Source organism: Schistocerca gregaria, chromosome 2, assembly GCF_023897955.1.
Source record: "Schistocerca gregaria isolate iqSchGreg1 chromosome 2, iqSchGreg1.2, whole genome shotgun sequence".
Classification (NCBI taxonomy): domain Eukaryota; kingdom Metazoa; phylum Arthropoda; class Insecta; order Orthoptera; family Acrididae; genus Schistocerca; species Schistocerca gregaria.
In genome coordinates this window covers 684,573,967-684,599,763 of record NC_064921.1, presented here as the reverse complement: position 1 = coordinate 684,599,763, position 25,797 = coordinate 684,573,967, and the positions used below count along the sequence as shown (strand labels likewise).

At 39.6% G+C, this 25,797-nt stretch overlaps 1 protein-coding gene across 4 annotated transcripts in view; it reads left to right on the top strand.

The window, feature by feature from the left end:
• The window catches only part of LOC126334761 (axin), a 242,049-nt gene that overhangs the window by 68,841 nt on the left and 147,411 nt on the right, over positions 1-25,797 (top strand). For all 4 annotated transcript variants that reach the window (XM_049997337.1, XM_049997336.1, XM_049997338.1 and 1 more), the window contains exons 2-3: positions 23,265-23,433; positions 24,306-24,470. In XM_049997337.1, coding sequence (XP_049853294.1) covers positions 23,352-23,433; positions 24,306-24,470 — 247 coding nt within the window. In that variant the 5' untranslated portion in view covers positions 23,265-23,351. The remainder of the gene's footprint in view (positions 1-23,264; positions 23,434-24,305; positions 24,471-25,797) is intronic.

The following is a 25,797-nucleotide window of genomic DNA, read 5'->3' as shown; positions in this document are numbered from 1 at the left end:
TTGTTGTTGTTGTCTTCAGTCCTGAGACTGGTTTGATGCAGCTCTCCATGCTACTCTATCCTGTGCAAGCTGCTTCATCTCCCAGTACCTACTGCAACCTACATCCTTCTGAATCTGCTTAGTGCACTCATCTCTCGGTCTCCCTCTACGATTTTTACCCTCCACGCTGCCCTCCAATGCTAAATTTGTGATCCCTTGATGCCTCAAAACATGTCCTACCAGCCGATCCCTTCTTCTAGTCAAGTTGTGCCACAAACTTCTCTTCTCCCCAATCCTATTCAATACCTCCTCATTAGTTACGTGATCTATCCACCTTATCTTCAGTATTCTTCTGTAGCACCACATTTCGAAAGCTTCTATTCTCTTCTTGTCCAAACTAGTTATCGTCCATGTTTCACTTCCATACATGGCTACACTCCAAACAAATACTTTCAGAAACGACTTCCTGATACATAAATCTATATTCGATGTTAACAAATTTCTCTTCTTCAGAAACGCTTTCCTTGCCATTGCCAGTCTACATTTTATATCCTCTCTACTTCGACCATCATCAGTTATTTTACTTCCTAAATAGCAAAACTCCTTTACTACTTTAAGTGTCTCATTTCCTAATCTAATTCCCTCAGCATCACCCGATTTAATTTGACTACATTCCATTATCCTCGTTTTGCTTTTGTTAATGTTCATCTTATATCCTCCTTTCAAGACACTGTCCATTCCGTTCAACTGCTCTTCCAAGTCCTTTGCCGTCTCTGACAGAATTACAATGTCATCGGCGAACCTCAAAGTTTTTACTTCCTCTCCATGAATTTTAATACCTACTCCAAATTTTTCTTTTGTTTCCTTTACTGCTTGCTCAATATACAGATTGAATAACATCGGGGAGAGGCTACAACCCTGTCTCACTCCTTTCCCAACCACTGCTTCCCTTTCATGCCCCTCGACTCTTATTACTGCCATCTGGTTTCTGTACAAATTATAAATAGCCTTTCGCTCCCTGCATTTTACCCCTGCCACCTTTAGAATTTGAAAAAGAGTATTCCAGTCAACATTGTCAAAAGCTTTCTCTAAGTCTACAAATGCTAGAAACGTAGGTTTGCCTTTTCTTAATCATTATTCTAAGATAAGTCGTAAGGTCAGTATTGCCTCACGTGTTCCAACATTTCGACGGAATCCAAACTGATCCTCCCCGAGGTCTGCATCTACCAGTTTTTCCATTCGTCTGTAAAGAATTCGCGTTAGTATTTTGCAGCCGTGGCTTATTAAACTGATAGTTCGGTAATTTTCACATCTGTCAGCACCTGCTTTCTTTGGGATTGGAATTATTATATTCTTCTTGAAGTCTGAGGGTATTTCGCCTGTTTCATACATCTTGCTCACCAGCTGGTAGAGTTTTGTCATGACTGGCTCTCCCAAGGCCGTCAGTAGTTCTAATGGAATGTTGTCTACTCCGGGGGCCTTGTTTCGACTCAGGTCTTTCAGTGCTCTGTCAAACTCTTCACGCAGTATCGTATCTCCCATTTCGTCTTCATCTACATCCTCTTCTATTTCCATAATATTGTCCTCAAAAACATCGCCCTTGTATAAACCTTCTATATACTCCTTCCACCTTTCTGCCTTCCCTTCTTTGCTTAGAACTGGGCTGCCATCTGAGCTCTTGATATTCATACACGTGGTTCTCTTCTCTCCAAAGGTCTCTTTAATTTTCCTGTAGGCAGTATCTATCTTACCCCTAGTGAGATAAGCTTCTACATCCTTACATTTGTCCTCTAGCCATCTCTGTTTAGCCATTTTGCACTTCCTGTCGATGTCATTTTTGAGACGTTTGTATTCCTTTTTGCCTGCTTCATTTACTGCATTTTTATATTTTCTCCTTTCATCAATTAAATTCAATATTTCTTCTGTTAACCAAGGATTTCTAGCAGCCCTCGTCTTTGTACCTACTTTATCCTCTGCTGCCTTCACTACTACATCCCTCAGAGCTACTCATTCTTCTTCTACTGTATTTCTTTCCCCTATTCCTGTCAATTGTTCCCTTATGCTCTCTCTGAAACTCTGTACAACCTCTGGTTCTTTCAGTTTATCCAGGTCCCATCTCCTTAATTTCCCACATTTTTGCAGTTTCTTCAGTTTTAATCTACAGGTCATAACCAATAGATTGTGGTCAGAGTCCACATCTGCCCCTGGAAATGTCTTACAACTTAAAACCTGGTTCCTAAATCTCTGTCTTACCATTATATAATCTATCTGATACCTTTTAGTATCTCCAGGGTTCTTCCACGTATACAACCTTCTTTCATGATTCTTAAACCAAGTGTTAGCTATGATTAAGTTGTGCTCTGTGCAAAATTCTACTAGGCGGCTTCCTCTTTCATTTCTTAGCCCCAATCCATATTCACCTACTATGTTTCCTTCTCTCCCTTTTCCTACACTCGAATTCCAGTCACCCATTACTATTAAATTTTCGTCTCCCTTCACTATCTGAATAATTTCTTTTATTTCATCGTACATTTCTTCATCATCTGCAGAGCTAGTTGGCATATAAACTTGTACTACTGTAGTAGGTGTGGGCTTCGTATCTATCTTGGCCACAATAATGCGTTCACTATGTTGTTTGTAGTAGTTTACCCGCATTCCTATTTTCCTATTCATTATTAAACCTACTCCTGCATTACCCCTATTTGATTTTGTGTTTATAACCCTGTAGTCACCTGACCAGAAGTCTTGTTGCTTCTGCCACCGAACTTCACTAATGCCCACTATATCTAACTTTAACCTATCCATTTCCCTTTTTAAATTTTCTAACCTACCTGCCCGATTAAGGGATCTGACATTCCACGCTCCGATCCGTAGAACGCCAGTTTTCTTTCTCCTGATAACGACATCCTCCTGAGTAGTCCCCGCCCGGAGATCCGAATGGGGGACTATTTTACCTCCGGAATATTTTACCCAAGAGGATGCCATTATCATTTAATCATACAGTAAAGCTGCATGTCCTCGGGAAAAATTACGGCTGTAGTTTCCCCTTGCTTTCAGCCGTTCGCAGTACCAGCACAGCAAGGCCGTTTTGGTTAATGTAGCAAGGACAGATCAGTCAATCATCCAGACTGTTGCCCCTGCAACTACTGAAAAGGCTGCTGCCCCTCTTCAGGAACCACACGTTTGTCTGGCCTCTCAACAGATACCCCTCCGTTGTGGTTGCACCTACGGTACGGCCATCTGTATCGCTGAGGCACGCAAGCCTCCCCACCAACGGCAAGGTCCATGGTTCATGGGGGGAGGCTGGATACGCTTATCATATTTTTTCTTTCCAACCGAAAGAATTAACGATTAACATCGGGAGTATTTGTTAAGATCACTGCAATACGGTCTCTCTCAAATCATTTTCCTCTCTTTGACATTTTACCAGACAAACAAATTGCACAATTGAGCTTCAACATTCCGTTAAACAGCTTCCTTTTAGGCAATCATAATGTACAATAACGACGGATTTTCCAAGTCACTCAGGTATGTGCATGAATGATTCGTTTCAGGAAGCCGCAGCTGATTCATTTAACAATTCGTGTGTCATTATAATCAGACTGTAATGACCTAGGAAAGATGGCTGCAAACTGTTACCTCTGAGGTCTAAGAGTGATTGGACAGAACTATAGGAACACTTCGATATTAACAGGTAATTCCTAGAGCCTGTTCTCCAAAATATCTGTGAAACACTGACTTTCTTTTGTTTTCCCTTGTAGTATACACATATATTGGAGTGTACTATGTTGCCAGTGACTGTAGTGTGTATGGTGCTGTTCTACCGTTGTGTTGAACATTGCTGCGCTTAGTTCCACCACTATCAGTCAACAGTCGAAAATTTACTGTCATGGTAACATGTTGAGGATACGGGAAAACATCAAATGATACAGTACAATACATAAACTTACTGATACATAGAAGGCTTAAAGATGGTTTTCACGTATAAGAAGACAACTAATGCCACCATCGTGACTTCTGAATTTGATGTATGTCGAAAGAACAGTGTCAAAAACATCAACAACAACGCAACTGTTACTGCTAATCAAAACACCACTATTTCTACGGGTGGAAACTGACCTTTGCAATTGCGAAGCATGCGCCACAAGACTAAACGGAAAAATGTTTTTTACTCGTATTATGTAGGGCGGCTACGTAATAGAAAACTGATCTCTGCTTGAAAGTTCAAACTTAAAATAGTAAACTAATTTAGACGAAGTTGCTGTAGGCATATGAAGCTACTGACGACGAGAAAGGGATGCGTGGTGACATGGGCGACTACTGGGGAATCTGCACTGGAATAGCCGCGAGGAAGGAGGCAGTGGCCATATCGAACAGTATGAAACTATCCTGTCTTGTTGAGGTTTGAAGCGTTGGTATTTCTTAAAATTATTTTTTACCAATTACATTCGACTTGAGTCAAGCTGATAGGCCATCATAATTGTTAAAGCCGGCTGCTTCGACATATGATTGCGAGGGTGGCGGTGTTCAGGAAGAGACGGCACCACGCAGCCCGGCCGGCCGCAGTAAAGTGCCGCTATTCTTAGCGCGGCTTTTACTTCCTTCCGTGCCCCGTGTCGGCCGCCTTTGTCGGCGGGATAGCAATAACTCCTCCGGAAATCACACCGTGCCGCAAAGCCACAGCAGACACACCAACCATGGGATTGCTCTGTATTATCAACGACTTTTCAGTGCCCTACCTACCTCTGCCATTACTGATTGATAGGACGCTTCAGTTGCCTTCTGGTAGTTACTGGCCGGCCGGAGTAGCCGAGCGGTTCTAGGCGCTACAGTCTGGAACCGCGCGACCGCTACGGTCGCAGGTTCGAATCCTGCCTCGGGCATGGGTGTGTGTGATGTCCTTAGGTTAGTAAGGTGTAAGTAGTTCCAAGTTCCAGGAGACTGATGACCTCAGAAGTAAAGTCCCATAGTGCTTAGAGCCATTTGAACCATTTTGTTAGTCACTGTCGTGAACAGGCTACGCTTTAGGGTTCCATGTGGTTGTCTTCTGCTCATTGCCTGTGTTTATAGAAGCCTTTTTTCTGTCAAATACATAATTATACCAAATATTTCTGGCATTTAAAAGCAGCCTTTCCAGTATTGTATTGTCAAAAATACCCTACCTACTAAAAAGATAGTTCACCAACAGAAAATAACAAACAGGGTACAAAGTTCAATGTTCTTGGCCATGCGTAATGACTGAAACGTTAAGTTGGAAAAGTCAGTTGCACTAAAATGTTTAGGTTAAACTACTTCTGCCACAAGAATAATTGCCAATTTTGGGTTAACATTGTTCACATATTTTCATTGAAGGATGTCCTACAGAATAATATTCTGATGTAGCCATAACTCCTCACTTACACAAATGATACTCATCCATGAAAAAAAAGTAATTTTTATTAGATATGGAGTTCACGCACATACATTTTCCGGCTATCTTTTTAAACGAATGGGAATGTTAACAACAGTCGTGCAATATACTGGGTGTTACAAATAGGTACGGCCAAACTTTCAGGAAACATTCCTCACACACAAAGAAAGAAAACATGTTATGTGCATATGTGTCCAGAAACGCTTACTTTCCATGTTAGAGCTCATTTTATTACTTCCCTTCAAATCTCATTAATCATGGAATGGAAACACACAGCAATGGAACGTACCAGCGTGACTTCACACTTTGTTACAGGAAATGTTCAAAATGTCCTCCGTTAGCGAGGATACATGCATCCACCCTCCATCGCATGGAATCCCTGATGCGCTGATACAGCCCTGCAGAATGGCATATTGTATCACAGCCATCCACAATACGAGCACGAAGAGTCTCTACATTTGGTACCGGTGTTGCGTAGACAAGAGCTTTCAAATGCCCCCATAAATGAAAGTCAAGAGGGTTGAGGTCAGGAGAGCATGGAGGCCATGGAATTGGTCCACCTCTACCAATCCATCGGTCACCGAATCTGTTGCTGAGAAGTGTATGAACACTTCGACTGAAATGTGCAGAAGCTCCATCGTGCATGAACCGCATGTTGTGTCGTACTTGTAAAGGCACATGTTCTATCAGCACAGGTAGAGTATCCTGTATGAAATCGTGATAACGTGCTCCATTGAGCGTAGGTGGAAGAACATGGGGCCCAATCAAGACATCATCAACAATGCCTGCCCAAACGTTCACAGAAAATCTGTGTTGATGACGTGATTGCACAATTGCGTGCGAATTCTCGTCAGCCCACATATGTTGATTGTGAAAATTTACAATTTGATCATGTTGGAATGAAGCCTCATCTGTAAAGAGAACATTTGCACTGAAATTCGCAGAAGTGTACCTGTGGAGGCCAATCAGCTGCTGATAGTGCCAGCACATGCTGTACATGGTACGGAAACAACTGGTTCTCCCATAGCACTCTACATACAGTGGCGTGGTCAACGTTACCGTGTACAGCAGCAACTTCCCTGACGCTGACATTAGACTTATCGGAGAATTGCCTCGTCCATTGCAGGTTTCCTTATCATTATAAGTCTTCCCCAGTCACGTGTCATAGGCTGGAATGTTCCGTGCTCCCTAAGACGCCGATCAATTGCTTCGAACGTCTTCCTGTCGGGACACCTTCGTTCTGGAAATCTGTCTCGATACAAATGTACCGTGCCATGGCTATTGCCCCGTGCTAATCCATACATCAAATGGGCATCTGCCAACTTTGCATTTGTAAACATTGCACTGACTGCAAAACCGTCTTCGTGATTAATACTAACCTGTTGATGCTACGTACTGATGTGCTTGATGCTAAGACTGTAGAGCAATGAGTCGCATGTCAACACAAGCACCGAAGTCAACATTATCTTCCTTCAATTGGGCCAACTGGCGGTGAATCAAGGAAGTACAGTACATACTGACGAAACTAAAATGAGCTCTAACATGGAAAGTAAGCGTTTCCTGACAAATGTCCACATAACATCTTTTCTTTATTTGTGTGTGAGGAATTTTTCCTTAAAGTTTGGCCTTACCTTTTTGTAACCCCCTGTATTTAGTCCCTCATTAAATTTGTTGTCAATAATTCATTGCAGGTTGAGAGTAATAGAGATATTCACTAATACAATACCAGAAGGAAAAACGGTCTGCTCTTACCCCAAGTGAATCTAGCTTCCACACAGAAAGATTCGCAATACTCACCTCTTTGATAATCTGCCCATTGAAACAAAATATCTGACAGACAGCATAAATGCTTTGAAATGTAAAGCTGTTTCTCCTTAATAACTTATATACCATTATACTGTGGATGAATTCTTGAACAGAAATAGTTAATATGTCACAGACCTGAAAATGGACAGCAAATATACAATGTCTGATTAAAGTTTCCAGGCACCTGCTAGTGGATATTAATATGGGTTGTGTCCACCCTTTGTTTTTATAATGGCTTGAACTCTGTTGGGGACAATTTTAGTGACTTGGACACTGGGGTCTGCAGCGAAGTCGACTTTCTAACTCATACCAGAGTTGTTTCATTGGGATTAGGCCAGGACTCTGGGCAAGTCAGTCAGTTTCAGGAATGTTAATGTCTATAAATCACTGACTCAAAGATGCCGTGTTATGACAGGATGCATTGTCATGGTGATACAATGAGTCATTGTCTCCGAAATGTTCCTCTACTGTACCCAGTACACAATGCTATATAATATATTGATACCCTTCTGCATTCATTTCTTTTTTGAAGTTCAATTAGGAGACCCACCCTAACCACGAAAAACAACCCCGTGTGATAACACTACCTCCTCCATACTTCACTACTGGCTCTACTCGTGATAGCAGGTGATGATTTCTGGGCATTCATCAGATCCAGTTCCATCCATTGGTTTGACACAGGGTATAGCACCACTCATCACTTCAAATCATATGTTTCCAGTCATCTACTGTCCTGTTATGTTGCGTTTTGTACTATCTCAAGTGCCACTTATCATTGACTACATAAATGTGTGACATACGACAAGCTGTCTGACCATTGTACCCCATTGTTTTTAATTCCCTACACAGTGTCATTGGGCTAAATGGACTGCTGGTTGGTGGTTTAGCTGTGGTTGTTCCTTCATGTTTGCACATCACAGTCACACCACCAACCATCAATCAACTTGGTCAGCTTTAGGAGAATCACTGATAGATATGTTACTCAGGTGACATCCAGTGATTAGTCCAAATTCGAAGTTGCTGAGCTTCCCTGACCAGCCCAATTTGTTTTTTACTGCTTCTCTATGACAACACAATACTCCCCACCTTCTTTATACTGGTTGATCCACATCTTGTACCATCTAGTGGTCATTTCCACATTAAATAGCGGCATCCAGATACGTATTCCACATCGCAATATTTCTCCTGAATATGGTGTATGGAGCTTGGAACTAACTATGTTATTTTATTTTTTTCATTAATTAATCATTGTATGTTGCCAAAACAAAAAAGAGGCATTATTCATCAATAAATACAGAATACAACACAATATTTCATTACAACCTAGCATGATTTGTTAATAAATAAATTAATCCCATTGGAAGTGTACCTCACTACTGACAAATCTAACTCTGCTTGCTGTGTTATAGAAGGCATTAGATGTGCAGCTACAAAGAGAAAGTAAAAGTGGATAGGAGTGTACCCAATTATAGTTCTTATTCTCTACTTAATAGAAAGGGAGAGGAAGGTCTTTTTTTCCCTAAAAAAGAGAGCCAGGAGTGTAATTTATCTGGGCATAGAGGTAACATTAGGCAGGCAAGTTGAAATGAACATAATTGACCATTATATCGTCAATTGTATTGACACATGGTAGACCTAATGGAAAAAGAAAATTTGATTAAATTGCTTTTGTGTGCCTCATCCCTCAATAGATTGTTAATATTCATAATCTTCCAATACTAATGTGATTTATGCCACTAATGTGTAATTATATCAATGTTCATGATTACAATGACAATCATTAATAGTAAAAATGGAAATTTTGATGGGAGTGTCACTAGTTTCAAGAAACAAATGTTTCAAAATGTTATTTGTGTGTATCCAGTGAAGTTTCTGAAATAAGAGATAATGTTTGTGATCATGGAATCCAGTTTAGTTAATCAGCATGTTCCTAGGAAGTTTTTGTGCAGGTTACTTTGACTGGGGATGTAAAACAGTCTGGAACTGGAACTAGCCTCAAAAGTGAACATTCTATACATTAAAGTGCACCAGCAAGATGTGAATATAGTGCTCGCAAATTAATAAATAATTACAGCCTGTGTATGGAGTAGGTTTGCCTTGAAATGTAATTCTTTGATACATGTTTGTTAAAGAAATATATAAACAGTGTTTCAAATTAAATAACAGTGACGAAGGTGTTTGTGCGAGTCATCTTTAGAATGAGTGCTCAGATACACAGTAAAGTGTTGAAATATACACTCCTGGAAATGGAAAAAAGAACACATTGACACCGGTGTGTCAGACCCACCATACTTGCTCCGGACACTACGAGAGGGCTGTACAAGCAATGATCACACGCACGGCACAGCGGACACACCAGGTACCGCGGTGTCGGCCGTCGAATGGCGCTAGCTGCGCAGCATATGTGCACCGCCGCCGCCAGTGTCAGCCAGTTTGCCGTGGCATACGGAGCTCCATCGCACTCTTTAACACTGGTAGCATGCCGCGACAGTGTGGACGTGAACCGTATGTGCAGTTGACGGACTTTGAGCGAGGGCGTATAGTGGGCATGCGGGAGGCCGGGTGGACGTACCGCTGAATTGCTGAACACGTGGGGCGTGAGGTCTCCACAGTACATCGATGTTGTCGCCAGTGGTCGGCGGAAGGTGCACGTGCCCGTCGACCTGGGACCGGACCGCAGTGACGCACGGACGCACGCCAAGACCGTAGGATCCTACACAGTGCCGTAGGGGACCGCACCGCCACTTCCCAGCAAATTAGGGACACTGTTGCTCCTGGGGTATCAGCGAGGACCATTCGCAACCGTCTCCATGAAGCTGGGCTACGGTCCCACACACTGTTAGGCCGTCTTCCGCTCACGCCCCAACATCGTGCAGCCCGCCTCCAGTGGTGTCGCGACAGGCGTGAATGGAGGGACGAATGGAGACGTGTCGTCTTCAGCGATGAGAGTCGCTTCTGCCTTGGTGCCAATGATGGTCGTATGCGTGTTTGGCGCCGTGCAGGTGAGCGCCACAATCAGGACTGCATACGACCGAGGCACACAGGGCCAACACCCGGCATTATGGTGTGGGGAGCGATTTCCTACACTGGCCGTACACCTCTGGTGATCATCGAGGGGACACTGAATAGTGCACGGTACATCCAAACCGTCATCGAACCCATCGTTCTAGCATTCCTAGACCGGCAAGGGAACTTGCTGTTCCAACAGGACAATGCACGTCCACATGTATCCCGTGCCACCCAACGCGCTCTAGAAGGTGTAAGTCAGCTACCCTGGCCAGCAAGATCTCCGGATCTGTCGCCCATTGAGCATGTTCGGGACTGGATGAAGCGTCGTCTCACGCGGTCTGCACGTCCAGCATGAACGCTGGTCCAACTGAGGCGCCAGGTGGAAATGGCATGGCAAGCCGTTCCACAGGACTACATCCAGCATCTCTACGATCGTCTCCATGGGAGAATAGCAGCCTGCATTGCTGCGAAAGGTGGATATACACTGTACTAGTGCCGACATTGTGCATGCTCTGTTGCCTGTGTCTATGTGCCTGTGGTTCTGTCAGTGTGATCATGTGATGTATCTGACCCCAGGAATGTGTCAATAAAGTTTCCCCTTCCTGGATCAATGAATTCACGGTGTTCTTATTTCAATTTCCAGGAGTGTAGTTTTTTTTCTTAATTCTTTGATTCACATACAGACTTATGCCATGTTTCAGCGAACAGTGTTACTAATAACAAAACCAGTATATGTGTTTACCTCGACTTAAAAAACTTCACTCAGATGATCTAATTGTGAGAATATTAAGACCGTGAAGACATCATATATTTCTTAAGCAGTCGTAGCATTATCAGTGTATATGATTTTTAAGAGCTGGAAAACATTATGTAACCATAAAAGATATAAATTTTCATTTCAACACTACTGCCATACTGTAAAAAATATTTTTTTAATAGTTGGTACTGAAAGTGAAGAAATATAGAAAAGGTACATACAGGGAAAACAGGCTGGCAGAAATAAAGCACTGGAATCTGAAGGATAGAGAAACCCAAGAGATATCCTCAGGAGGAGATTGAGACACGGGTTCCTAAAAATGAGAGGAAAGGTTTCAAGCAAGATTGAAGGAGTTTCAAACGACATCTAGTCAAAGCAGCTGAAGAAACATGTGGAAGGACATCAGCAAAAGTCAGGCACAAAGAAAATCTGTAGTGGAATAAGAGAATTGCAGAAGCAGACAAGAAGAATATTGCATGGAGAGAACAGTTCAAAACCAGAATGGAACATAATAGAGCCAAATGGAAATGACTGAACAGAGCAGCAAGGAAAATGGTAGCATTGGATAAGAGGCTGTCTTCGAAAAATTCATGACAGAAATAGAAGACGATTTTAAAGATGGCAAGAAAATATTGTAACAGAAGGAAGCAAAAAGAAAATACTTCAAAAGTCATCAATAAAGAAGGAAGGCCCATGTGGGAGAAAGTAGTAGTTTTATGGAAAGAGTATTTCAAAAATCTATATGAAAGATAGGATGAAACAAGTACACATTATGACATAGAGCGAGATGAAAGAAATACTATCACAAATGAAATAGAAATAGAAGCTCTGTAGATGTTGAATGTAGACAACGCTGTATTTGAAAGCTCCTGGAGTAGATGACACCAGACTAGAAATGATCAAAGCTGCACGACCTATTAGAAATCGGTGGCTCTATAGACTAATGAGGGCAGTGTTACAGGCTAATGAGGATAGTGTAGACATGGAAAGATTCATGATGATCAGACAAAGGCAATTATTGTACCTACTTCCAACCCTTGAACGGGGGCACCTGTGTATAAAGTGTGCCAAAACAAATAAAATTGTTTTGCACCATTCAATTGTTGTTTCATAGTGGTGAAACCATACCTACTCCTTTGTTATTGCTTCAGCTAACACAGTGGTAAATTGTGTTGTCATAAGGCCAAGTGAGCAGCAGTGAGCTAGGCCAGAAAAAAATTGTGGTCCATGCAAGAAATGATTCACATTATAAGCTAACAGCACAATCCCGCAATGAGGCAGTTAACCACAAGGTGAGGAGTTATTGAATGAGTGATTGGCTGGTATATGATGCAGCAGCACTGTTTAATGCTTCAAGTGGATCATTACTGTGGGGTAGCACCTGTATGTGGCAACAGAGCGATATGATGAAATTTTATTTCATTATTATTTAATTAAATTTAGATTAAACTGTGAGTTTGCTTTTACATGTTTATCGTGGTAACATAAAGCCAGCTATTCTTTACACGTGTACAAAGTACACCGCTCGCCCATTTGTGTTATGAAAATTGACGCACCCACTTGAGGGTTAAGGAGGATAAGAAGGCATGCTGTGGTAATTACAGAGAAGCAGCACAACTGTGCCACTGCATGAAAATTTATGATAATACAGTTTCACTGAAAATGAAGAATAAGATAGAACAACACATTAAGAGAACAATGACAAGGATTTCAACCTTGAAGATTAACTGTAGATGCAATATCTATAGCCAGACAGGTTGTAGAAAAGAAATAGGAATTTGGGAAAGACATCATATTTGCATTCAAAGATATGAAAAAAAGGTTTATGGGACTGTTAGGAAGAAGAGATGTGGCAAGTTCTGAATAGAGAAGAATTGTCAACAGGAATGCAACTGATAATCGGAAGCATGTACAATAAATGCCTGAACTGTGCTGCAATAGACGGAAAAAAATCGGTGAGGTTTAGAAGGGACAGAAGAGTTTGTGCTCTTCAATATAGTCATGGACAAAGTCTTAAGGAAGGATCAACAGCAGTTGATATAACAATCATAGCTTATACAAATGATGTGATGATTTGGGAAGAAAATGAGCAGAAATTGTAAGAATAACTAAATCTGGGAGAGAGTAATTGGAAAAAAACGGGCATGGAAATAAACTTACTAAAGAGTGAGTAACGAAAATCAGCAGGAAAAATGAAAAAAATGAAGGACGTAAGTAGTAATGGAAAAATTATTAAAGAATTAGATGCTTTCAAGTATCTGAGAAGTAAATTAACAAAGAAGGAAAACATCAAGAACGAAATTTCAGAGAGAATAGAAAGTTGTTCAAAATTTTATTATTGTGTATCGGACATAATTAGATAGTAGAAAATATCTGCCAAATCAAAGATCATGATATGGAAGTCATATTATCTATCAATTTTGGACTTGGAAAAAGAAAGATCTGTGCCGAATACAAGCAAAAGAGCTGTGCACTTTCTATGAGGAACCCTGGGTAAGACAGGAAGTGTCAGGTTGAGGAATGAAACAATATGAAATGCTCTTCAGATCAGTGCCTAAAGAAGACTATGGAAAGAAATAAGCTTTGTAATGAGTTGGCCATTCAAAAGAATGGGACGAGGAAGGCTTCCATGGAGAGCTCTAGAATGGACAGAACCTGGAAAAAGAGCACTTGAAAAACCACAAACAACGTGAGGAGACCAGGTGGAGGATCTTTTGAACCAAAGAGGACTGCAAAGGGTTTAGATGCTGAATGATAGACTGTGGGGAAAGAAGAGAAGTTCAGAAGCGGCTCTGTGAATGACCTGCATTTACAGAAATGATTCAAACAGAAGAAGAAGAAATTGCATGCTTTTTCGTTACATTCCAATATTGCTTTGTAGCATTACATGTTTCAGTTGATAAACTTAATCTTCGCAGATGATGGAGTTGATCATCCTTGGAGCCTCTGTAATTTAGTGCTAAGCAGCTGTAGCTATGATCAGATTTGACCATTAGTTGACTAGCACTCTTATGAGCCTCGCATAAAAGTGAAATCACAGCTGTGATATCAGTCTGGTCTTTTGACTAGTTCACCCAAGCTGATAAGTTTTTCAGTATCTGTTTTTGTTTTAATATATATTTTACACTGCCAGGAGAAAATGCAACCCTCACAAGGACTGTGGGTGTAATTGTACATACTGAGGGGCTGTAGTGTTAGTGACTCATTTGCAAAGCACATTGGTGATCAGGTACCACTCGGGGCATCTCTGTGCACCCTCTGTTTTGACTCTACAGACAGTAAGTGTGCTGAGTTTAGAGGTGAACAAGTTTTGAAACATTTATTCTAGGGTTCAAACCTGCCACACCAGCAAGTAAGTACTCATGTTGAACAGCTTCAGCCATTTGGACAGGGTCACTTTGTGGACCTTCAGGAAACTGTATGGAAGTATCCAGGGATTGCTGTGTCATCAGGAAGCATAGAGGACTGTCTGCTTGCAGCAGGACTAAGATCACTTGTATACCTCTGGTCAGGCTACCACTGACACCAAAACATCCTGAAGCTGCATACTCTGATGTTCTGTAAAAGTCGACTGGAATGACACTCAATGGCCATGAGTGATGAGAGTAGGTTCTGACTTTGCGAGTGAGGGACACGCTCATGCAGGGCATAGACCTGATGAGGTACCTGTTCCAGAGTGCATTCACTCACAGTGCACATCTCATCCAAGACTTCATGATGTGGAGAGTCATCAGTTACAACTCAGTCAGATTGTTTTCCTGCAGGGTAAAGTAACCAGTACCCACTGCATTGCACATTCTGTTATCCCCGTACTGCTGCCACTTTTGAAAAGGAAGGTGAAGTGCTTTTGCAGTAGGACAGTGCATGTTCACATATGGCTGCTGCAACACATGATGTTCTTCATGGTGTAAAACAGTTTCCCTGGCCAGCAATATCATCAGATCTCTCACTAACCAACTCATACAGGTTGTGGCAAAGTGGGAATTTACTTCTTCTCCAGAGCTTGCAGGAACCATTACCGAATTGCAACAAAAGGTGCAGATTGGTGTACGGTGCCTTTACGGTCATTTGCATGAGAGAATACACGCTCACATTGCTGCCAGAGGGCTGTGAATTGTGTGTTGATGCAACTGTTTGGATACCATTTATTGTGACACGGATACTTCGTTTGGTCTGAATTTATCAAATACTCCTATGATGATGAGCTACTTAGACATCACTTGTCAATAAAATTAGCTTGTACTTGAGGGTGTTACATTTTTTACAGCAGTGTGTTTTTTGGTAAAGTTAATTCTAGGTCTGAATCAGAGTATTTACACAGTTGTAAATATGTGCAGATGTTTAATAGATCTGTTAAAAAAACACTTTTACAGGAAAACTTAACGACAATTACAGTTGTATGTATTACACAGTTTCCAAAACATTTCAAAATAAACTTGCAAACCAATGTTTGTCATTAGTACATAAATCACCTACTTTATTTATGCTAAATAATGCAGGCTGGCTTCATGAAGAACGGGTTGATAGTGTTGTGAAACAGGAGCTGATTGTCTCTCCTCCCAGTGGGATGACTGTACCAAGAATTGTGATTACTTTTGAATGGAACCATTCCATAGTCCTGTGGTAGTGGGTATTGTATTATTGTAAAAGAAGAGAAAAAAAAAGAAAAGAAAAGAAACTTGATACAGATATCATTTAATGTTTGGAAAGAATTGCGTCCGGTGTGAGAACCACCTACCTATCGGGGTGGGAAGAGGGGGTGGGGGTGGTGTGGAGATGTGTAACCTATGATGTGCAAACATTCAGACTTTATTCACCCAGTATTTGATAATGAGAGTACCAGGCTTGTAATGAACTTAACATATAATTTCAAAGCTATATGAAACTTTTTCTCAGTGATAACCCCCACAAAATGATGAAAAGAAAAACATTTATCACTTACCACGTTTCTGCTGCTTGTGCATTAAAACTGCTGCATTAGGCATGGCATTTCAACTTATTGCTCTTTGCTACTAACTCTGTTTGTAACACCTTTCACAGACAGTGTCAACAAGTGTTGCTGAATGTACCTACAAACTTATATCATTGTATGATACATAGGTCAGTAGCTGTGTGATAACAAATCTGCAGATTAACTAGAAATACAAGTGAAATTCTTGTACAGATATGTGTGAAATATGTTAAATATATGTGACATGTCTGTATGCATGCAAAGTCACAAATAAAAAAACTACTCCTAAACCATTGGATCGAATTCGGCCAGATGTTGTTCATTCATTACTTATTATATGGAAGAAATATTGTGCACGTAAGAACTAAGAAACTCCTATTTGGGGTGGGGTGATAAAGTGGAGATAGAATGGAGGGAGAAAGAGACGGTCAGAATGGGAAGGGGAGAGAAGATACAGACACAGATATGGGGAAGGATGATATGGGCAGAGAGAGGAGAGAGGGCAGTGGACAGAGAAATGGAAAAGGAGGAAATGGATGGGGGGGGGGGGGGAGACCAAGAGAGGGGATGGTAAAATGAACAGAGAAAGGAGAGGTAGAAGAGGAGTGGGGGAGGAGATAGGGTGAGGAGGAGATCGACAGAGGAAGAAGGAGAAGAGGGACAGAAGAAAATGGATAGTGTGTGGAGGCTGGAGGAGGTGGATGGAGATGGGGACAAGGTAATAGACAGAGAGGAGGGTGGAACAGACAGGCTGAGATTAAACACTCCAGCTAAAACCACGACTGATTCCATTCCCTTTCACTAATTCACTTTTAGGTGGTAATGATTGCAATATCAATGACATATTAAACTTTTTTATGTGTCTTCATTTTTCCACTATTGCACATTAGGTTGTGAATATAATTTTTTGGCCTCTTTTTTTTTTTTTTTTTTTTTTAAATACTGCTCTAGTTAGATAGTGAATAACAAATACAGACAAAGATTGTAAAATGTTTTCTCCTTTACTCAGATGTGGAGACTTTGCCCTGCGGAACAACATGGTCACCACATACAACAGTAGTTAATGGAGTCTTGAGCAGGACACACGTGCTTAGCATGTCAGATCCCCTGTAGCAGCTGCAGTATCTCTTTTTGTTGTTGAAAACTGGCTTTTGGGTTAGTTACATTTTAGGTAAACCTTTAAGGAATAATTGAATGCCCGTCCTTACATTTCTTACATTCCTGGAAATGCAGGGAGTTGGTAGCTGCAGTTTAAAAGTGACAGGTTAGAGGAGAAAATCATGTTTTTGGACAGATCTCTTGAAACTATATATTTTCTGACATGTTGCACAGATTTGACGATATTTTGGTAAAATCTTTTTGACTCTGAGAGCTCATTTTCCTTTGTAAGACTACTTGTTATTATAAATGAACTGTATCTCGAGCAACATCACACACAAATTACATTATATGCTTCCATTTGTCAGAGAAAAGTCAATTATTCAGAATTTCTTTGTCCACACAGCAGTGTTCAGAGACCAACATGTAAAAGTGTACCATATTCCAATCAAATAGCCTAGTCTTCTACATTTGCAGATGGAGGGTCCATACTGAAAATGAAAGTAAGTACAGTTGTAGGCCCATTTAGTCGTACCCTCACACAAAGGATATTAAAACATGTCGGCATGTGTCCTGGATTAAACATGAGTGATGTTACCAACATCTAAAAATCAAATAGCTTAAATATCCTCTAGCTCAGGAGCAGAACTGAATTGTCAAGGCTAGTACTGCAAAAGAACATATTTTCTCCTTTAAAAAAATCCTTTTAATGGCTGTACAAAATACTTTACACCTTGCGCTAAACACTAAGCCTTTTTGCTGTTAAATAATCCCATAATATTTATGCATCTAATAGTGAAGTAAATGCTTCATAAATTCATTAGCTCATTTCATTTCTCATTGTAACTGCTGTCTATGTAGTGCCTTTGATTCCTCATCCATCCAGAAATGGTGATAATGTACTTACTCAAGAAGGAAACATTTCATTTTATGTGTGGCCAGCTGCCAGGGAAGAATGAACTAGGCATTTCTGTTGTACCGTATTAACAGCTATGTCACAAGTGAAATATTATGTAGCAACTCCAACAGCTCAGTTAACATCAGGTTTTTCAGTGCCCAAAATGCTGACTGCCTTACAAATGTACCTAATCAAATATATCTTCTAGAAAGGTTATTGCAAGGATTTGTGATTTCAAATCTTCTCATTTAATTCTTGGTAGATGTCAACTATCGCTGTGCAAAAATTGTTATATGGTAGTTGTGTGCAATTGGAAGTTGTGGGTAAAGAATGATTGGCAAGATCTCCAATATGTCTTCTGTCACTATTTTATAATTCTGTGGTAGCTACGCCTGAGCAATATTTAAAATCTATTTACAAATCCTGTACAGGAGATGACAAAAATAATTAAAAATTAATGATTCTCTGTTTTTTTCCCATTACTTGCACTGTGAATCCTTGCTTCATATATAAATGGCTGTATCTTAGATTGCATTGACTTTGAAGCTTAAAAATTGTACACCACAAAGGGACCACAGACCTTAGTATGTGATGTAAATTTCACCTTGATATGTTATCCCATTACTGAGTAAAAGGCGGCTTAAGAGACAGATGGACAGAGAGACAGTCAGAAAACAAATGATAAAGAATTTTTCCCCCCTGTGATATAATTACATTTTAACAAACTTTTTTCCTTCCTTCCAAGTTTCTTGATTGTAGGCCAACAGTAAGTACGCTACAGAGTTTGATGAGTGACTTTACTTACATTTATTGCACCTTGAAGAGACTGTAGACCTTAGTATCTGACATAAAATTTCAACTCCATATGTCTACCTGTTCCTGAGAAAAAGGGTTTGTACCAGTTAAACAGCCAGCCAGATGGACAACAGAGTGATCCTATAAATGTTCTATTTTTACTGACCGAGGTACAGAACCCTAAAAAGATCTAGACCAACAACAAAATTCATGTATCTCCCTGCCTAAGACCAGTGAGCTGTTCAGTTGTTCTTCTGACATTCTTCAATGACCATAATTATTTCAAAAGCCTCTTAGTTGTAATACACCATACTCCATGAATAGCATAAACTAATGGAAAATAAATTTATAAACTTTTGAGAGTATGTGCAGCACTAAAAAGCCTCTTGTCAGGCATAAGTGTAGCAGAACTAAAATGAGCATAATAGTAATGTCTAGCTTGATTGTAATGTCTCACTTCTTTTGGCATAATGTGGTACAACATAACAATTTCTCATACAAACAATTCAATTTTGAGAATACGGCTCTACAAAATTTATTTCTCCCTGTATTTCCATTTGATTTTCTGAAGTTGCATCCAATTCTTCCAGCTGCTGCAGATCCCAGACAATACAAAGCTTTCATTCATTTCAGCATTACAGGTTTACAGAAAATTTGTGTCACCTAATAAACTTGTATGTACCATTTCAAAGAAAACCGCCTTTATGGTAGATCCTGATTGCAATATTTAGATTGTATTTTGCATGTTGTGATCCAGGGCATTATACTTGTCTGACCAGCTGCCCAACCATGTACTGCCTTCAGCAAAATAAAAATATTGTTGCTTTTCCTTTCATCTAAAAGTGAAACCTTACATCAAATACTAGGTTAGATTCTTGACATCGTACACAAAGCAATTTACTATAAAGTTTCTCTTTTTGCTGTAGCAGTATATTACTAACCACAATATGAAATTGGTCGTATGTTTCATATTGTGTGGTTAAAATTTGTAATTGGCAGACATTCAATATTGTTTTCTGTTTTGCTACTCGTAAAATGTTGTTCTATGTTGCCCTCATTGGAGCTGTGAAAGTCGCACCTTTTACCAGAAACAGAAAAAATATTCTTCTTATGATATGCATTCAGAAATGCATACTTCATTTTGCTTATTTGAAGGAATATTATTCCTGTCAAATGTGGAATTATCTTAGTGGAAGAATTGTTTTATACGCACGTAAAACTGCCCAACATTCTGAAAAAAATATTTTCCCCACAACATGTGAAAATAGTAAAGTATATTGTACTTGTAATATCAGTTTGAGCAGTAAATAAAGTTCTGAAAACGTTTGGAAAAATGTTGCCATTTGGACATATATGCTTTTATATCTGTGTCAGCATTCTTCAAGAGGCTGTGTTTTTGTGTACTTTCATTTCCTTCGCATTTTGAGAATATTATTCTTTAGTACACCTGTTGTTTGAAGTAGTTACTGCATGGAAGTTTTGTAGTGACTTGTCAGATGTAAAATATTACATGTATGATTTATTGGAAATCTGGAACTTTAGGATTTTGTTCTATGTTAATAACTGTATTTCCTCCTCTCCCACAGAACTAAACCGTACTGTCACGTGCAGGCATTCTTAGTGTGTGTGTCAAAAAGCAAATCTGTTCCATGAGTTGTTTTTCGCATTATACTTACCTTGGAGTACATCTTAATTGCCTCCATTGCAAAATAGAATGTTTTATAGCTATCACTCTCAGAAGTCAGGTAATTAAAAGAAATGAGTAAGAAGTTACTGTCACACATTTCAGAAAAAACTAGACCCTCTGATGCAATAGATTACTTCTAAATTGGGAGTTTCAGTGTAGGTTTTCTTACATGGTAGTTGATAAGTGACATGTGTCACTACAGAGATATCTATACTGATTATATGCTGCCATTTTTTTAAAAAAAATGTCATTACTATCTCAGACAGACATTGGAAGGACTTTACTTAAATACGGAACATACAAATATAATGTTACAATTGAAGCTTAGGTAAGTGATCGAGAAGATTGTAGGAACGTAAGTTCATTCATGAATGGTTTGTGTGTGTGTGTGTGGGGGGGGGGGGGGATGTTGTTGCTTTGTTGCTGCTGTTAGTAACTTCAGTTAATCATTATTTGCAAACATTCAGCTGTACTCTTTAGTTTGTTTTAAATGTACTGTTTTGCAGATAACTGTAATTAGTCATCAGATTACAGTTTCCTATAATATCAAGCAGGTTATCAGCTAAACCTTTTATCTTTTGAATTTGTGTAAAAATCTGCTTGTGTTGCTAACACATTCTTGAGTCATTACAGGAACATATAATAGGAATACTAGCTTAGTTTTATACCTTGTTTATAATACATTCAGAAATCTGCACAGTTCCATGTACCTGCTACAATAAATCCGAGTGAAAATATCTTGCATGTGCCCTGACTTATTTTTTTAAAGGTAGAGGAACAAAAGCAAATTGAAACACCTACATTTCTTTAATTTTTCAATTTTTTTGAATGTTTAACACACTTTTATCAGGAGGTCAGCTTTGCCAGGTGTTGCTTGATGAGTAAAAGAGAGAAATATATTTTTTTGTCAAGTTACATGGTTGTGCAGTAGTGATTGAGCCTCAACTGACAAACATTTTAGAGAACAATATTTTGTGAAACATTTCTAAAATTTAAGGAGCACTGTTTGTTGAGGAATCCATCTAAGTAATGCGCTGTTTGTTTATTTTTGTGTGCCATTGACATTTTTCTTAATAAAATCTTGCTGAAGAACAACTACGTGGAGGGAGGGGGGAGTGAGAGAGAGAGAGAGAGAGAGAGAGAGAGAGAGAGAGAATGTGTGTGTGTGTGTGTGTGTGTGTGTGTGTGTGTGTGTGTGTGTGTGTGTGTGTGTGTGTGTGTGTGTGTGCGCGCGCAGTTTTCATAAGTGATTAATATTTTAGTTACTTTCATACAGGTATATGGTCTCGTATTATATTACGGGCAGCTGGAAAGTGAGGCCTTTGTGTTGTGCAGACAATGGGTGAGCCTCCATTCTGTGGGTCCAGACCCAGCTCATCCCTGAGGAGAGCCTTGTTTACGTGTAAAAGAATTCTACCCAGCTGTTCGGGAACACAAGGGCACTCACCATGTGAAAAATCATATGTCCGGAAATGATTTCTTATTGGATATGACAGCTGCATTGTGATCTTGACATGAACCTGTCATAATTTGAAAGAAGCTCATAGAATGATGAACATAAGAAGTTCTGTGAAACATGAAGAATGGGGTTCCCTGTTATATATGAATTCCCCCCTTTATTTTTCTGAAGAAAAAGATATGGATAATGTGCTCTTTAAAATGGAAAGAATGAGTAGTAAGTTCCCTTAAACTGCCAGGAAGCAGTCATTTGTGGATGACTCATACACCCGGCTTTCAGTGATTACTACAATACGAAAGCATCGATTTATCTCCCTCCCTCTCTGTGTAGCTCCATTCCCCTCGCGTCACGGATCGTGTGCGCAGCTGTCGAAAGTCCTTCGGCGCACCCTCGGAACTTGATAGAAGTCAATAGCGAAGCAGTTGTGTTGTTCGTGAATGAATAGTGATTCCTTAGGTTCTGCGTGTCTTTGATTTTACGTGGTCAACTGTGGTATAATAGCTTTTCGTTTACATTACTTGGAAATTCAGAGAAACAAAAATGGTTACGGTGGGTACATTTAGCAAATGTTGTGTGAAACCTATAGTTTTGTGAATGCTAATGAGCAATCTCTAAATATTTCTGATTTTAATTCAGTGTAGCATAGCTGACAGAATCTAGCTGTTTTGTGTGTGTGTTATAATTTCTCTCTTTAAAACTTTCAATGGTAAGGTTCCTTAATGCTGATAACAATGCCAGACTTACCACAGTGGCTTCTCTTACATTTTTCTGTCTGTACAAGCACACAATGGGCTTAGTAAGGAAGAGGCACAAAAAAATCTGTTTAGCATTGTGTATGGTGGCCTATTCAGTGTTGGTTCTTTGTTCGTGTGGTTGCCGAAGGGTCTTATCGATTGGCATAAGGAGCCATAGCTCCGATGGCGGACAGTGAATAGTTATTCACTGTAGAAAGAAACGGAATTGTTTTGTGACAAACGAGTGAAAAATATGAGACGTCAAACTGTAATATGGCAACAGTTAGGGTTTGTTTAAATAGTTTCATCAGTTTTATTTATTTATTTATTGTTTTTGTAATTGGCTGCTATTGATATCTATTCTTCTATCTCTCGCATTTATGATTTGAATGAAAGTTTAAAATATAGTTTTCATCTTCCCAAAACTTGTGCTAAAAGATATAAATTTTGTGGTGGAATCATGTTCTTCATTTGCTACTACTATTGTTATTATTATTATTTCTTTCCTTTCTCAGACGTTATGTCTGGTTAAAAATGGAAAGTGACGCAGACCTTGATCAAGCATGACTTCCTTTTAACTGTACGGTATATGTTACATTGCATTTAGGAACTTTCGGGTAATTGAAAATGTATCAATAATTACGGATTTCTGTATTATTATTATTATTATTCTATTTGCAGGTGTTTGTGCTGCTTCTGCTGCGCGATGCCTCGACTGTGTGAAAAGTGGTGTGAGCTGCTGCTAGGCTCCTGTGAGGGCAGGGCAGGATGAGCTCAGTGGATCGGCCTGACTACCATGTGGGAGGTGACCACAGCTTCAGCCACAACTCTCCACGACCACCTGTTCCTGGTATAAATAATTATTCTTGTGTTTTGATTGTACTGCTATAACAAATTAGATATTGTTGTTGGCATCTTAGTACTTGAAGGCTAGTAAGGTCCAGCTCTCCATGCTTCCTAACCCAGCAAATCTAATGAAGGTGCAGTTATTGGTATTTTTGAACTGCTTTTACTAAACCAACTGAGTTATTATTGCCATTCAACTCAGAACAAGACGAAAGTTTGCAACTCCTGTGAATATTGAAACTTTCTGAGAGTTCAGAACTGATACTCTGTGGGAAAGACGTGGATCCCAGCTCTGGTTTGGTAACTGTCACTTGAGTTCATTGTAGTGAAAACTTCTTGAGGCTGAAAATTTCTGCACTATAAAAGGATTGTTTCATAAAATACATTTTTATAGCAGCCAGCAATTTCAAAGTACTGCATTTTAGTGGCAGCAAGCGTAACACAAAATGTCATCTACTGAGAGAGTTATTTCATGTTTCTGCTGTTGCACTGGCAAGTACAAAGTTAAACTATTTTAGAAAAAGAACTATTCTTGAGTTGATGTGCTAGGTTTTAAATTTGTCACACTTTTCCATTTATTGAGTATTTGAACCTTTCAGAACTGCAGTGACATCATTTGATTACTGTAAGACATTCAGTCCCATTTAATGCTCAGTAAGTTGTCCAAAACTATTAGCACTATACACTTAGCTGCTATTCAACTTTTGTAGCCAATGTGTGTAGTATATTGTATTAATTGTATTAATTGTATACTTAATACATTATTTGTTGTTTAAAATTGGCGGTAGGTGTGTACTTCTTGTTATACTGTGTAGAGATGTAGAAGAAAATGAAAATGTGCTCAGATTGTGTAACACTAGCATAATGTAATAATAGGCGGGGAGACGGAGGAGGTGGAAGGCTTGCAGTCGCCCACCCCAGGACCAGGATACTCATCATGGAGTGCCTCTCGATACAGCAAGGGAGGCAGCTCACCTGTGTTTACACCCCGCCGATCCAGTCTTGCCTGCAACACTACTACTGGTGGCAATATAGCAGGAGGTTATAAACTACTTCTAATATTTTTGGTTCATAATGTCTTTCGTAGACACAAATGTTACACTAATTAAAGTTGTATGTCACACCATTAGCTTCTGTGCAGCAGTCATCAATTGTATGCAAATATTATTTCAGAACTGCTGAATTGATGTCTTTGCAATATTTTGTAAACTGTTGTTTACAGGATGTAATAGTTATTAATTATTTTGCATAATATAAATAATCAATCATTTTATTTTCAGCAATCAAGTTTAACTGCTTAGTATTGAATGTTAATTAGACAAGTCAGTTATTAGAGATATCTTACCACCCATCTGCCTAAAATGTGTGCCTGCTTCCCTGAATGTAAAGTGCCCTCATTGAGAATTTTTAAGATGGAAAAATCAAAACTGACAGCCTTATATTATTATTATTCATTGTCCTGGGATTATGTGGAAACTGCATCATATTGTGAATATGTTGATGTACAGAGCTGTTCAACCAATGAGGAATAGATTTAGAATAGTAAAAGTTCCCTTGCATATTAGAATTAGAATGGGTTGTGTTCCACATATCTTAATTTTCTGATCAGCCAAGCCTATTCTGATGATGGCAGCGAGCAAAGATTAATGATGTTTGGGGTCAATGGCGTTAGTTGATTTTTAAAGTTGTGATAAACTGTTAAGTCCAAAAAAATTATTTTAAGAGTGAAAGTTTCTTTGTACATTAAGATCGTGTGCTGGATTGTTACTCAGACCTCCCAGTCATGCTATTTGCAGTCATTGTTCTTACCAGTTAAGGTAACCTTCCATGTCTTGGCTTAGTCAACCCATGACAGTATGGAGTTGGAGAAGTTTAAATGGTTAGAGCATCGTGGTCAGAATGTCGAGGTTAGGTTTATGATAGCGTAGTTTCCAGGCAGCTGTTGGTGCAGTGCGGGTCTTGGCGTTGAGTCCTTAAGTGGAAACATTTTCCTTTATTTTCATTTTTTTGCATTACTAACATTGCAAATAAACAGAAATAATGCTTAATATATTGTATTCACTAACATTTGCATATAGGCACGAAAAGAAAAGGCAATGGAAAATTTGGATTGCAACATAATTTTCAGGAAGTGATTGTAAGGCACACATGAGAAATGCATGTATAAAATTTGATACTTTTATTATTTTGCTTGTTACCTTTGTCCCTCATGGCCTGATTTTTACCTGCACCAGGCTGTATCAAGGCCATGCAGAGATACGCTCTCCCAAGGGCGCAGGCACAGAGGAGGACACAAAAGTTTGGAGGCGGAGGGGGGGGGGGGGGGAGAAAGAGAAAAAATAAAAATAAATAAAATAAAACTCGAAAG